Genomic DNA, 14027 nt, shown 5'->3' on the forward strand with positions numbered 1-14027 from the left:
TAATAATAATAATAATAATAATAATAATAATGGTGTTTGTTAATCTTACAATTTGGAATTGGGGGGGGGGAGGTACTGAATCCTTGAAACACCTTTTGTTTAAGGGCCATGATGCCCACGGCTGGGGGTGTACTGGGAAGGCTTTCCCCTAACACCTTCCCCAACCCTGATATGCTGGCGAGCCTTTTAATCTAGATTCAAATTATCCCCTCTCTTCCCAACCCCCACTTCCAGTTAAAAGTTTAACTTTCACACCTGATGTTTTTAAAACAGTTAACTGTCAACATTGGCGGTGTGTGTTTGTGTGTGCGTGTGTGTCTGTGAGTAGAGGGGAGGAATTATTTTGGAAAGTGTACTTTGAAAACTCGAAAGGGGAGCAAAGGGAAGGGGGGGTCGTACCACGTGAATAATCCCCCCTGGATGCATTACAAATGCAAGCAATTTCTTCAAGATTCTTTTGCATTCATTAAGGGGGGATGGGGGAAGGGGCTTAGAATACCAAATAATAATTCAACATTTCTGTCCGATTCTACCCTGGTGTAGAAAACGGAGCAGATGAGAGCCTACAGGTCTAAACGGGCCTTTATAAATCACCCGGCGTAAATGGCTGGCTGGCTAGAGGCCTGGTGCAAACCGAGGCCTGCTTTAAAACCCACAGTTTATAGTGTGCAAATTTAGGGTTCACAGAAAGGGCTGGGAATTCTAGGCTCCTAAAACCTGAATTCAGAAAGTTTTAAGGGGAAGTGTATCAACGACATCAATGGGAGTTAATTCCAAGTAAACGGGTTTAAGGATCATCGGGAAAGGCTGTTCTCCCAATGCACACATTTACAGGGAAGTCATAAACCTTCAAGTAAATGTGGCCTAGATTTTCGCCTTACAGGCTCTATTTGAAACGGAAGTACTAGGAAAATAGTCCGAGCAAGTATGTTAGAATCTACATGGTAGCTGTTTCTAACCCAAGATACTATTTTCCAAATGAATGGGTTTCGGCTGAGACACCAGTAAATAACTAATCTCTAAAATAAGTAAAATAATAATAATAATAATAATAATAATAATAATAATAATAATAATGACACCCATCATTCATTGAGAAATAACCAAACATTCACTTCTTTAGCTTTAAAAACGCACTGTGTCCACCCAAAATTTTCTGCTTCCCAATGGCACAAACACCTTAACAACAGCAACAATTTTAGATTCAGGTGGCGAAATATATTATTTGCGGCCTTTGTTCGATAAGGGAGGGAAAGTACCAATGGCTTAAGGTTCTAGCTAGGGTCCGGACAGTGAAAGCTTTATTCCACTTTACACTCGGGACTAGGCACCATAGGTTTCCACGGAACTTAGTTCCTTTATGTGCCTGTTTAGCATGGAAGCTATAGGCTTCACAAAACTCTCGACTTCCAGACCTCCTGAGAGATTTGCTTGAGAGAGAGGAGTACCCCAACCAGTAGGTAGATCTTACTGGCTTGCATTGAGATTTACCTCCACGTAAGTATTTCGGGATCTCAGCCTAACTCCCATTGATTTGAGTGGAACTTACTTACCAAGCAGGTGCCATGCAAACTGAAAAGGGGTGGAAAAGCAGATATTTGTACATACTAGGAATCGACAGCGCTTTTTCTTTCAAACAACATCCAATATATGTCAAAGTACAACAAGAAGAGCAGAAAGTTAAACAAGATCTACCTCGGCAAGACGGATGTTCTCTTCTTTAATGTGCGTTTTGGAAAGGAGGGGGGAGGGCTTGATTTTCGGCTGCTTCACCTCGCTGGTGAATTATGAACTAGGAGTCAAGAGCGAACTTTTGTGAAAGCCTATGGCATTACAAAATTGTAGGTTATTATTCTCAATATTGATGGTTTAGATTTAAATCCTCCCCACCCTTGCTTGCTCTCCCCGCACCCCACTGCCCGCCATCCTGGGCACACACACACACACACACACACACACACACACACACACACAATCTTGGGATGTATGGAGGGGGGAATCAAATAAGAGAAAGTTTAGAGAGTCAAACACCCAGACTGCCCCAGACAGTCCCCGATATAACAGCTGCCCTTTATGCATTGTCGTGGTATAATTATCTTGAAACCATGACGTTGCAATTCCCCCCACCCCAACACACACACACACACACACACACACACACACACACACACACACACCAACCTCATGTCAGCCCCATTTCCTCCTAAATACACCGCTCCAGAAGGAGATCACTTATTATGAAAGAAGTCAAGAGAGACACGAACCTGGCCAGGACCTTACTTTTCCTCTTCCTGCTCCTGTTAAGAGTCCAGCCTAAACTTAACACTTGGCAACAAGTGGTCGATCTTTCCAACAGCAAAACTCCCCCGAACCTTCTTTCTACTGTTAGGATTATTATTATTATTATTATTATTATTATTATTATTATTCAAAAATATGTCACAGCCAGATGCATTTTACCTCCTAGGAAGATGTTCTAACTTGATATACTTATCTAGGCCACATCAAGTTTCAGGCCTTACATTATTTTATTTAGAAAATACGTAGCACTGAAATTACCTTTCAAAAACAAAAAGTGAAATATTTCCTCATTCTGCTGATCTTTATGTTACCATATAATTTATCACGCGCAGTTATAGTTAGTCATTGAGCAGTATAGATAATACATAAATAAATGAAATTGTATCCTGCTTTCTAAAAATAAATCGAAGACTCAAGTGTAATTTCAGTGTCCATATTTCAAAAATTTATTTACCTCAAACTGTGCATAATGGAGTAAAAACTTAAGTCGAATATGTACCTGTTTATAAGGATGGTATTAGTTCAAATATATATGTGTGTATATATACATATACATGTATATATCTATATACATGTGTGTATATATGTATATATACATGGACTGCCGGCGAACTGATTTCAGATAATACACAGCCGAGTCTTTAAAGTACAACTACGGGAAATGAGGAGGGACAAAAATAAAAGAACTTAAAATATCGTCACAATAAATTTACAGAAATATTACAAACCATAAGAAAATATTTCAAACACAATAATTTCAAATTGCTGTTTTGCTGCTGTTTTAACTGAACAGGATAAAGTTTGGAAACAAAATGGGCTATTTTAAATTAACAAACGTGTGTGAATGGGCAAGACAAATTTTTTTAACAATGTGTAAAAAAAATTAGTACACCCTAAACTTTTGCCCTTTTATTTTAAAAAAACCCAAAACAGTTCAATGGTATGCAAGTACTTATTCTATTTTTTTCTTTTTGTACAATTGGTAAAACAATTAAAACGTTCAGGACTTTGTTTTAAAATAAAATTCAGGTTCCCCCCTTTTTATTTTATTTTTGCTGCTGCTATAAATCCATCTGCAATTATCTCAGCGTCTTAAGTAGACTCTGGTGTATTTTAAAAATAATTGGCAAATTCTCAAGTTTTTTCCTCTCTCTCTCTGTCTGTCTGTCTTTTTTTAATATAAACAATGGACTTTTCGATTGCCATGTTTATTTTTGATAAATACTGTACAAAAGTTGCTTGCAAATATTAAAACATTTCCCACCCCATTCCACGGTCTTCCTCCCTTCTCCCCTCCCTCCCCCTTTCCTACTTGGCTTTCTGGAGTCTAGTTCTAAAGATTATTGGTAAAGACTTTTTAAAAAATCCTTTCTGCAAAGTACAGTTTCCATTGGAACTTTGGGGAGGGGGCGGCGGAAATGGGGACAAGCAAGTTTGATGGAGTCGGTTCCCTTTCTAAATAGAGGTGGGGGGGCGAGAGGAGAGAAGCTCTATACAAGTTCCTTGGTGGGTTCTGATTTTGAATGTGATTCGTTTGTCTCCCCCCGCCCGGCCCGGCCCAGTTATTCTCTGTACAAAAATAGTGTGGTCCCCCCCCCGCCCCAGAAAAAAGAGGAGAGCAAGGGGAGGGGGGAAAGGCAGAAGTTCGGAATTTCTAAGAAAAGTTTGTCGCTCGGTTTCGGTCTCTTTGCGCGCCTTCCTTCCTTCCTTCCTTCCTTCCTTCCTTCCTTCCTTCCATGCTCGCTCGCTCGCTCGCTCGTTTCCTCCCAGCCAGCCAGCCAGGCAGGCAGGCAGGCAGCCCACCCCCTTTGTCTTACATGTGGGAGAGCGGCAGCGTGCCGTTTATCGCCGTGCCCGGAACAGGTGCGTTCTGGTAATGCTGCGCCATGTGCAGTCTGCTGGGGGCGGCCGGCTCGGCCACTTCGGCCCCGGGGAGGTACATGCTGATCATGTCCCGCAGGTCCCCGGCTTGGCACGGAGCCCTGGAGTGGGACGAGGACGTGACCACGGGCGGGCTGGAGCTCGACTCCGTCTTGACCACGGAGCCCATGGAGCCCAGGCCCATGCCCGGCGTGCCCTGCTGCGGGTACGACATGGTGCCGTAGGTGGGCGAGCCGTTCATGTAGCCCTGCGAGCCGCCCATGGAGTTGTACTGCAGGGCGCTCACGTCGTAGCGGTGCATGGGCTGCATCTGGGCGGCGGCGGCGGCGGCGGCGGCCGCGGCGTTGTGCGCGTTCAGGCCCGGGTGCTGCGAGTAGCCCAGCTGCTCCTGCATCATGCCGTAGCCGCCGTTGGTCCAGCCGTTCATGTGCGCGTAGCTGTCCATGCGCTGGTTGACCCCCGCCGCGCCCAGCGTGGCCCCCACGCCCACCCCCGCCGCCATGGAGTTGGCGCCCGGGGCCAGCAGCCCGCCGGGCAAGGTGTACTTATCCTTCTTCATCAGCGTCTTGGTTTTCCGCCGCGGTCGGTATTTATAATCCGGGTGTTCCTTCATGTGCAAGGCGCGCAGCCGCTTGGCTTCGTCGATGAACGGCCGCTTCTCCGCCTCGGATAACAGTTTCCACTCGGCCCCGAGGCGCTTGCTGATCTCCGAGTTGTGCATCTTGGGGTTCTCCTGGGCCATCTTCCGCCTCTGGCCCCGGGACCACACCATGAAAGCGTTCATGGGTCTCTTGACCCGGTCCGGGCTGTTCTTCTGGTTGTTGGCCCCCGAGGTACTGTTCCCCCCCGTGCCTCCCCCCGGCGTTTGCTGGGGGGCGGGAGGTTTGAGCTCGGTTTCCATCATGCTGTACATTCAAACGGCTTTCGCTGGGGAGGGGGCGCAGCAGTCGGCGGCGGGGAGGACTCGGAATGCTGGTGGGGGAAACCAGCGAGGCTGCAGGGACACGGGCGATCCAAAAACGCGCACGCACATGCACACGCGCACGCGGACAGGGAGAAATCCGACCACCGCCAAAACAAAACAAAAAATTGCGGGGCGGGGTGGGGGGGGGCGAGAGAGAGAGAGCAAACGAGCGCGAGTTGGGAGAAGCAGCCGAGAGCAGCGAGAGAACGTCCCAAGCTGGACTTGTCTTCCCGGGGAGGGGGGAGGGAGGGGAGATCTCCCCCTCCCAAAAAAAGAGCCTCCCCTGTTCGGACCGGCACCAGGATCTTCCTCTTTGCCAGCAGCCCTCGGACGGTTATTCAAGGAGAATCATAACAAAGGAGGCTTGGAGAGTCTTGATTGAGAAACTTCTTCCTGGTCCGTGTCCCCTCCTTTCTTTGGCTTTTCCTATTCTTTCCTCTCCCCACCCCCCCACCCCCTCTCGGTGTATCTCTTAGTCTTAAAGAGCCAGCAAAAGTCCCTTTCCCCTTTTCCTTTTTTTTGTTTTGTTTTGTTTTTTACCCCCAAACACTCTCTCTCCCTCTCTCTCTCTCTCTTTCTCTCACTCTCTGTCTTTCTCTCTCTCTGCCTTGACAACTCCTGATACTTTTTTGAACAAGTTAATAGACAACCATCCATGTGATGGGGGGCTTGTCAGGGAATAAATGCGTTTGCCCTGGCCAATCAGCGCCCGCCGGCTCCTCCACTGAGCACAAGCCTCCACTTCTGGTTTTGCATGAAAGGGGGCGGGGCTTCCCGCGCGCCAGCCGGGACAGCTCGGCTTGGGGAAGCGGGCAGGAGGCAGGAGGCAGGGGGAGGAGGACGAGGAGGAGGAAGAGGAGGAGGCGGGGCTTGGAGGCAGCCACTCAAAGGGCCCCTTGGAGCTCCTCTTACAAGCAACAGGTCACACACGCCTTTGGGAGGAAGTGTGTAAACAGCATTGTTGTTACATTAAAAACAAAACAACAAAAAAGCCCCACTCCACAACAACTTGATGTTGACTTGAGATAGGGGAAGGAGGATTGGAACTTTCCCCTCTTTTTTGCATGACAGACTGGAGGGGGGGTGGAGAGAGAGAGAGAGAGGGGGGGGGACAGCAGCCCGACTTCCGAAGTCTCCTTCTTAGGACTCTAGGGATCGGTTAGTTTCACTTCCTTTTCCAAACGTTCAGCAGATCCTTTCGGTTTCCCCACAAAGTCTCCTGACACCACAGACAGCTTCTCATCCAGCCCCCACTGCTTCTAGCTGATGACCGGCTCTCCTGCAAAGGGATCTATGCACAGACAGGCCCCCGTGAAAGAAAGACATCCGATACCCTGGCCGTAGATGCGTTCTGCTCCAAGCAACATCGGAACCGCATTCATTTTCTCCCCCGAGATGGCCCTCTAGGGCTGCGCACCTATGTTTACTTGGGAAGAGCGCTCGTGGCACGCAACGGCCCTTATTCCCATGGAAATCACTGAACGGAGCCCAGGACTTGGCCTCCACACGCCACTCGGTTCTGCTAGAGCATGGTGCAGCTGCGAGCTTCGGCACACTTATTGGGGGAGTTGGTCCCATGGGCCCGTACGTGGGATCGGAGGTCCAATGGGACTATAAGCAAACGGGTTTGGCCATAAGAGCTCTTCCAGAACTCCTGGCCTTCTAGGGCGCTTGCTTTTCCATGGCCATCCTAAGGCATCAGTTCTAAAGTAATCAAAGGGATTTACTTCCGGGTAACGTGTTTCGGTTTCGTGGGGGGGGGGCTGCTTATTCTCTCGACCTATGCCTCGTTGGCCCCTTTCTGCCCCTTCCCCCAATTCAACGCCTGCAAACCACGCCAAGCTGTGCTCTGCCTCTCTGCCCTCCCGCTCCGTCTCCCAACATCTGATCTTCTCCAGCAGGGATATTCCTCTCGTGGCTACTTAACACGAGACATTTTCTAGGGGAAATAAAAGAAATGTCCCCCCCCTCTCTCTCTCCCCACTTCTCCTTCAAACCGAGAAGGAGAAATTCAATGAAACACGGAGACCATCCTAGAACTAAAGAATCTCCCTCCTGGGGCCCCAGCACCCCCTCTCCTTTTAAACATTCTTCTTTGCAAGTTAAAAGTGAGGCATTATTTCGCTCATCAGACAGTCTGGGGAAGCAGGTGCGCAGGTACAATAAGAAGTGCGAGAGAAGCGATGGAGAAGTGGGCCACGGACGCACGCACCCGCGCAACCTCGATTTGGGGAGGCTGGCTTTTAGGTCCGCACAGGAGCGCGCGCACGCCCGGAGGCGCGCACCCTGTGCTCCAGTATAGTGGTTTTACTGGAGGGGGCGGGGGTGGGTGGGTAGGTTTCAAGAGGTGAGCTCTCCGGCCATGGCGAGGCGGCAACAGAACCGTTACGAATAGGTAGTTTGGTTATTCTCGCGGCCGCTTCACGCTGCTAAACAAAACGCCAGCTAAGTTTACTTCGAGGATCTTTGTCGCTAAAACGCACTTGACTACAAAGAAAGGAAGGCAGAGAAAACCCCTCCTGCCATGTCTGCTTTATAAAGTGCTTAATCATTCGGGGTTTCCACCTCGTCCCCCGTTCAGCCCCTGAAGAAGAAAAATGTAGCGATTGCTATTGCTGGGCACGTTCCGTTTTGTTGCAAATTCAGGAAAATAGGTTATTTTCTTTCTCTCCGCCCCCCCCCCCCGCAGCTGCCTCCTCCTCCTGGTCGCCCTACATTGCTTTCACATCTTTTCTTCGTGTCTCTGCACACGAAAGACCCTTTTCAGACTACGTTAAGAAAATATAGTTGGCAACATCTGGTTAGAAAGAAAAGGCGCACGCGCGCGCAGACACCCTCCCTAAAATAAAAACCGCTCTTTTCCCCACTGGCCCGGTTTTAAAGTTTGTTTCAGCTTCAAACCGAGGGCCCTGGAAGTAAAAGAGCAGGAAGAAAGGGCTTTCCGAGTGAATCAGATTTTTATTTCATATTTTGGAGTTTGGAAAAGCCTGCCAAAAATTGAGAAAGTATTGATAGCATTTTAAAACTCCTAATCGAGTCGGATTAAAAAAGGGGGGGAGGAAGTGGGGGAGGAAGCTGAGAAGTGATTTTTGAAACACACAAAAGAAAAGGAGAAACGACTGGAAAGACGCCCTGGACTTTCAAAGCTGGGGGTTTTACGGATAGGGTCGGTGCGCCCCCTACTGGTCAATTCGCCTTTCCCCCCCCCCCTTCAAAAACAGGACAAAACACCCTTTCCCGAGTGAACCAAATGCTTCTTGACAAGGCCCCAAAGAGGAAAGCAGGTGACCAGGGGGCACTTGTGCAATTAATGCTGAATATTATCGCTATTATTAAGTGGATATACTCTGCTTTAATAGCTTCGTTCATATTAGTTGAGTTTATAAGTACTTTCGGTCCTATTGAGAAGTATGGATTAGGAAAAGAAATTAAGAGGCCTGCGATCCTCAGACAGCTTGCTTTAATATAGCTGCCTTGGTTTGATTGACTTTAGTGGTAGTAAATAAAATCAAAGCGTGGCCCTTCCATTTCCCCAGACTTGGAAGAAAATAGACGGATAATGTTGAGCAATTCCCCAGCCCCACAGCCCCTCCGCCTGGGCATACACCCCCCCACACACATAGAGAGCACTCTTAATTGTCCAGACACCATATTTAACTTTGTTGTTGTTTATACTTTAGCCTAAACACTTGAATAACGTCCTTTTAAAAAATCTTATGGATAATTAAGTTCGAAGAAAAGCGGTGGGTGTAGGAGGCAGTGATTTTGTCTCCCTTAATACAATGAGAACTGATGGATGGCGAGGTGTGCGTTTAAAATAATAATAATAATAATAATAATAATAATAATAATAATAATGTAGATGGAGAGAGTAAGGCAGGCTCTAGTGGATCGGGAGAAAGGGAAATCTGAAGAATGATGCTCTCTTCCCCCCCTCTCCCCCCTCCCCATAACTAGATGCTTTTTATTGGCACTGAACTCTATAATAACACAGTTAAGAGGTTAAAGTGGCTGGTTTGGCTCTTTGTTAATTGCATTTATCATCTAAATAAGGTATGGAGCTACCTAACAATTGCGTTATCACGAGTATTTACCGCTTTATTTTAATTAGCCGTGTTTTCCTTATCAGCGCAATGAACTGTCTCTGGCATACATACATAATAATGCGCTATAGAAAAATAAGATAAAGCTGATAGCGCTTTTCACACGGGCTCGCCCCACTCCTCCTCCTCCACCCAACCTTCTTCTTCCCCCTGTCAGATCTAGGAATGCTCGCCAGTGTGTCGAGATCCTGGCTTCCCTCTTAAACAGTGTGTGTGTGTGTGTTTGTGTGTGTGTGTGTGTGTGTGTGTGTGTGTGTGCACACCTAGGCAGAGAGAGACAGAGACAGAGATGGCATCACCCACGGTATTATCGTCTGCTTCAGATTAACAGCACCCCATTCATATCTCCCCCCCTTCCTCCACCAGTGGTAGGGTATAGGCATTATATAAAGCGAGGCCTGGAGAGCGACGTTTTAATCTGAATGGATTTAAAATTCGTTGCCTTTGGTATAATTTATGGAAATGAAATAAACAGCCCCCCCCCATGCTTCCCAGCGATAGAGAGTTAAAGAGGGGTGGGTGGGGAAGCTACGTTATGAGCTTATTAACAAGACTGTTCTGTTGCCTCGAACTTGTCTTTATTTTCTTTCTGATCTAAACTACCATTTAACTCAGGAAAGCCTGGATGTATATGCATCTCCTGGCGTATACCCTGCAAAATGAGGTAGGTGAGTGAAGGGGGGGGGCACTTACAAAAAATTGGTTTGTCTCAACTCAGTCTTGAAGCCCAAAGTTGCTAAGTGATCTTGTCTTGGGGAGATGGAAAGATTGGAACCCCCCTTCTCCCCCCTCTTTTTTTATTTTTTTATTTTTTTTTTTGGTCCTTAGCTGCAAATAGAGGTTTAACTTGCAGCAATTAGGCGGGAACTAGCCAAGCATCTTACTATTATGATGCTCGTTAAAAACCCTTCTTTTCTACATCTGCATTTGAGTGTGTTCTCCTGCACTCTTAATCTTCTTATGGAAATGAAGGCGAACGGCAGGGAACCAGCGGAGACTTAGAGAATGTCCTTGTTAGGTTGGAATTTCTCAGCATTGTTAATTAGCAGAGTTTGACGACCACCAGTATTGGGGTGGGGGTGGGGTGAATGGGGGAAAACTCTGTTTAACCACTCACAGACCCTTTGGCTAGGAAGAGCAGAACTCTTCTTTTTTTTTTAACGTTCTAATTTGAAGGTGGGGGGGGGAGACTCTGAAAAGAGTCTCCTGTTTGACAGTTAGGGGCGAAGAGAATTTTTATCTCCCTGTGAAATAATTACTGCCTTGATAACTCAATTTCCTGCAAAATGTCAACCTGCGAACTCAAAAGTTTTTTTTTTTTATTTCATTACCCCAAGGGATTGTTTTAAAATAAAATTTAAAATCTAAGAATACACAAATACCCCCACCATTCCATAAGGAATTTGAATGCGGGGGGGGGGAGGGTGTATAAACATTTTTGAAAATGGCTCTTCAAAACAAAATAATCTCCATCGAACTGTCCCCTAAATTCCATTAATTTCAGATGGCTACAGGAAGAATTGGAATGCTAATGAATGAGGGAGGAGGGGTGAACATAAAATATTTCCAGGCTCACATTCATCCCATACATCTAATGGAAGAAAACCCCATCCTAAGTAGCTGGGTGGATTCGGGAAAAAAGGAATATTTTATTTCTTCTTATTAAAACGTGTGGAGATTCATCTATTACAACTCATCTGTGATTACTAAAATCTCTTTCTCCACCTCCCCTCAAATAATGGATTGTCATGCTGCCTTTAAAAACTTGACACCTTAGAATAAACAAGCAAAGGTATCCCAAGAGGCCACTGTATAATATATAATCGGTAATATATTTCAGTCCATCTCTTTGGAATTATTATACAGTGTTATTCATATTCTATGAACTATCATATTTGTGGAAACTAAGTTGCATGCAGTTTTATTATTTATATTTCTTGTTTCTCTGCTTAGATCAACTAAATATTATATTATACCATGTCAACTATACACTAGTATGATCCTATAATACGATCAATACATACATTGCATTTTGTTGGGTGGGGGGTTGCAGCATTTTGAACATGTTTGGAGGATGTGAGGTTTGTTACGTTAATAAACATTTCCTTTCCAGAAGAAAAAGAGAATACATGCAATTTCCACACAGAGGTGATTCCCATGTAAAAGTTGTTTTCTATGTATTAGTAGTGGATTGCTGAGAACTACAAATACACCCACACCCGCACACATTGAACAATTGCTGTGAATTGTGACGGTGTGTGTCCTTCAGTTGGGGAAAGAGCCAAGGAGGGGCCTGATGGGGAAATGTGCATGACAGAGCCAAACTACTCCATGGAAATTGTGTGTGTGTGTGTGTGTGTGTACTCTTACAATATATAACTAACTAACTTTAATTATTACTTTAAAATTATTATCCGGAGGTGTTCAATCAACTCGTGTTCTTCTTCGTCCAGCAAACGGCCAGTGTGTCATTCTCTGAAGTAGTATTATGCTACTGAGGGGGAGGAAGTGAAATGGAGGGCAACAAGTGATTCCTCACCAAACTCAGATCTACCCAATAATAATTCAAGGGTTCTCAAGTTCTTCGCTCCCCACCCCACACCCAAATAACCGAAGGAAGGCAGATCACGCTTTGCAAAGAATTCCTTCATCTTAACCATCACGAATGACATTATTACGAGCGAAAGTGTTGAGAGAACTTCTACTAAACTGTCACCCCCACTCCTCCACCTAGTCCTAAACACACACACACACACACGCACACACACACACACACAGAGAGAGAGAGAGAGAGAGAGAGAGAGAGAGAGAGAGAGAGAGAGAGAGAGAGAGAGAGACTAAAAAGTAACTAACAAATACTTAAAAAACATGTGATTTTAGATGAACCAATAGAACTCTATGCAAACAAAAACAACCAAAAGAAAAGCCCCTAATGAAATATCCCACGTAAACAGGTACCATTCGATCACGTCACCCTCTAAAAGTAGGATTAAAAGCTTAAAAGCAAGGGTGTGGGGAGAAGGTATATCTGGGTAGCATTGAAAACAGCGGAAAGATTTGCAGGCAAACCACCTGTTTGGCTAGTGACTGGGAGAAATGTCATCCTCTCCGTAATTTACCAAACTGAATTGTCCCACTGAGTATGACTTTTCAGCTCGTTCCTGAACGCTTTTACCTGAAACCACTAGAATTCCCAATGTTTACGGATGAGGTGTGATCCTAACGATGCTTACTTAAAAAGTAAGGCTGTTATCTTATACCCACTTACCGAAGAGAAAGTCCAATTGAAGCCAACGGGGCTGACTTCTGAGTAGACAGGTATAGGATAATGCTATAAATTTCAGTTCGGTTGGACTGACTTCCGAGTTTAGGTTTGGGCTCGTCAGGGTATTAGAATGTCACTAATCTGCATTAGATGATTTTGCAGTAAACGCTGTAAAGCGGATTAGAATCCTCACCCCACTCCTAAAAATGCATTGACGATGCCCCTCTTTCTCCACCCAGACTGTGGGTAGATTAATACCTATTCAGGGGTACCTAAATCCTCCTCATCTTTTCTAGCCTTTGCACGGAGATCCTAAACAGCCTTCCTGGAAATAAATTCCACAGGATTCCCTGGGAATTTACTCGCAAGTGATGTATTTAAACGCAGGTGGCTTCTTAAAAACTCTCCCATTTTCTCCTTTCCCCTAATAAATATATTCACGCCCTTGCTTTAAAATAAAACTCCCGATAACTTTGAAAATAAGATGCAAGGTTCTAACCTCAACACGTTCTCTACCTGAGATCCTCTACATTGTTTTCTCAAAAGTAAATCCCACTGTACTCTGTGGGATTTGCTCCAAGGAAGGTGTGCATAGATTACCTATGATGAAGTAACCCCTAAGTCATAATAAAAGTTTTCGACGAAGACCCACAAGGGTCCCATAGTCTCTCTTGCCAGGACCGCTTTGGTATGGCCATCTTCTAACTGGTCCTTTCCTGCGTCGACTGATGTCTAGGAACAAAAGAACTTCGCCCACTGAAACTGGTCAAACTCCAGCTGAGCAGGGCTGGAGTCTTGCGCACACTCATGTGGCTCTAAGTCACGACTGCTGGAAGGAAACCCCTAGGTGTTTGCTCCATTGGTATTTCCGAAGCCAAATGATGCGAAGTGAGACTGTGGCCTGCTCACTCCCCCGATCCTAAAACGCTTTATGGCTGCTTACCAGAGCCGGCTGAGTTGGAAGCAAGTTCTATGGGATACGGGATGTAGCTCTAAGTCATGTGTTTTGGATAACGTGCTACTCGGAAGCAAGTCCTATTGATCTGAATGGGTCACGTCCAAGTAAATGGTGCTTAGAGCAGGAAGGATGCCTCTTCAGTCCAATTATTTAGATCCATGCCAGTTTTAAACCGAGAGACAATGGACACAGATTTGGAAGGATGTTGAGAGAAGTCAACAGCATCTACTTCCAAATAAAGGCGTTCAGGATCGGCCACTGTCACTAACTACGATGGGATTTATTACTCCAGGCTTACCCCTCCGATAGCATCATCAGACTCGTTGGTCAAACTGAGTAGTCAAACTGTAATCCAGGCATTAGATGCGTTTCTGTCCAAATGGGTTGGAGAAGATGCTACTAGTCTGACGGGAGTCAATGGAGGCAGCCCTGCAAAAAAGGCTGAAGTTCCATGGACTTCAACAGGCACTAAGCAGCGCAGTAGCGCAGAACTGCCTTGAATGAGGCAGAATAGACACGTGTCTCGGGGAGGAGGTAAACTCTGCAAAAACCGTC

General features: G+C 45.8%; 1 protein-coding gene and 1 long non-coding RNA gene across 2 annotated transcripts in view; both read right to left on the reverse strand.

Annotated features, from left to right (window-relative positions):
- The window catches only part of LOC134402107 (uncharacterized), a 137708-nt gene that overhangs the window by 37336 nt on the left and 86345 nt on the right, over window positions 1–14027 (reverse strand). The gene's annotated exons all lie outside the window — the stretch shown is intronic.
- On the reverse strand, window positions 4106–5242 carry SOX2 (SRY-box transcription factor 2). The gene has a single exon (XM_063131439.1). It carries the CDS (start codon window positions 5093–5095, stop codon window positions 4115–4117), a length of 981 nt encoding a protein of 326 aa, XP_062987509.1. The 5' UTR covers window positions 5096–5242; the 3' UTR covers window positions 4106–4114.

Source organism: Elgaria multicarinata, chromosome 8 (genome assembly GCF_023053635.1).
Source record: "Elgaria multicarinata webbii isolate HBS135686 ecotype San Diego chromosome 8, rElgMul1.1.pri, whole genome shotgun sequence".
Lineage (NCBI taxonomy): Eukaryota > Metazoa > Chordata > Lepidosauria > Squamata > Anguidae > Elgaria > Elgaria multicarinata.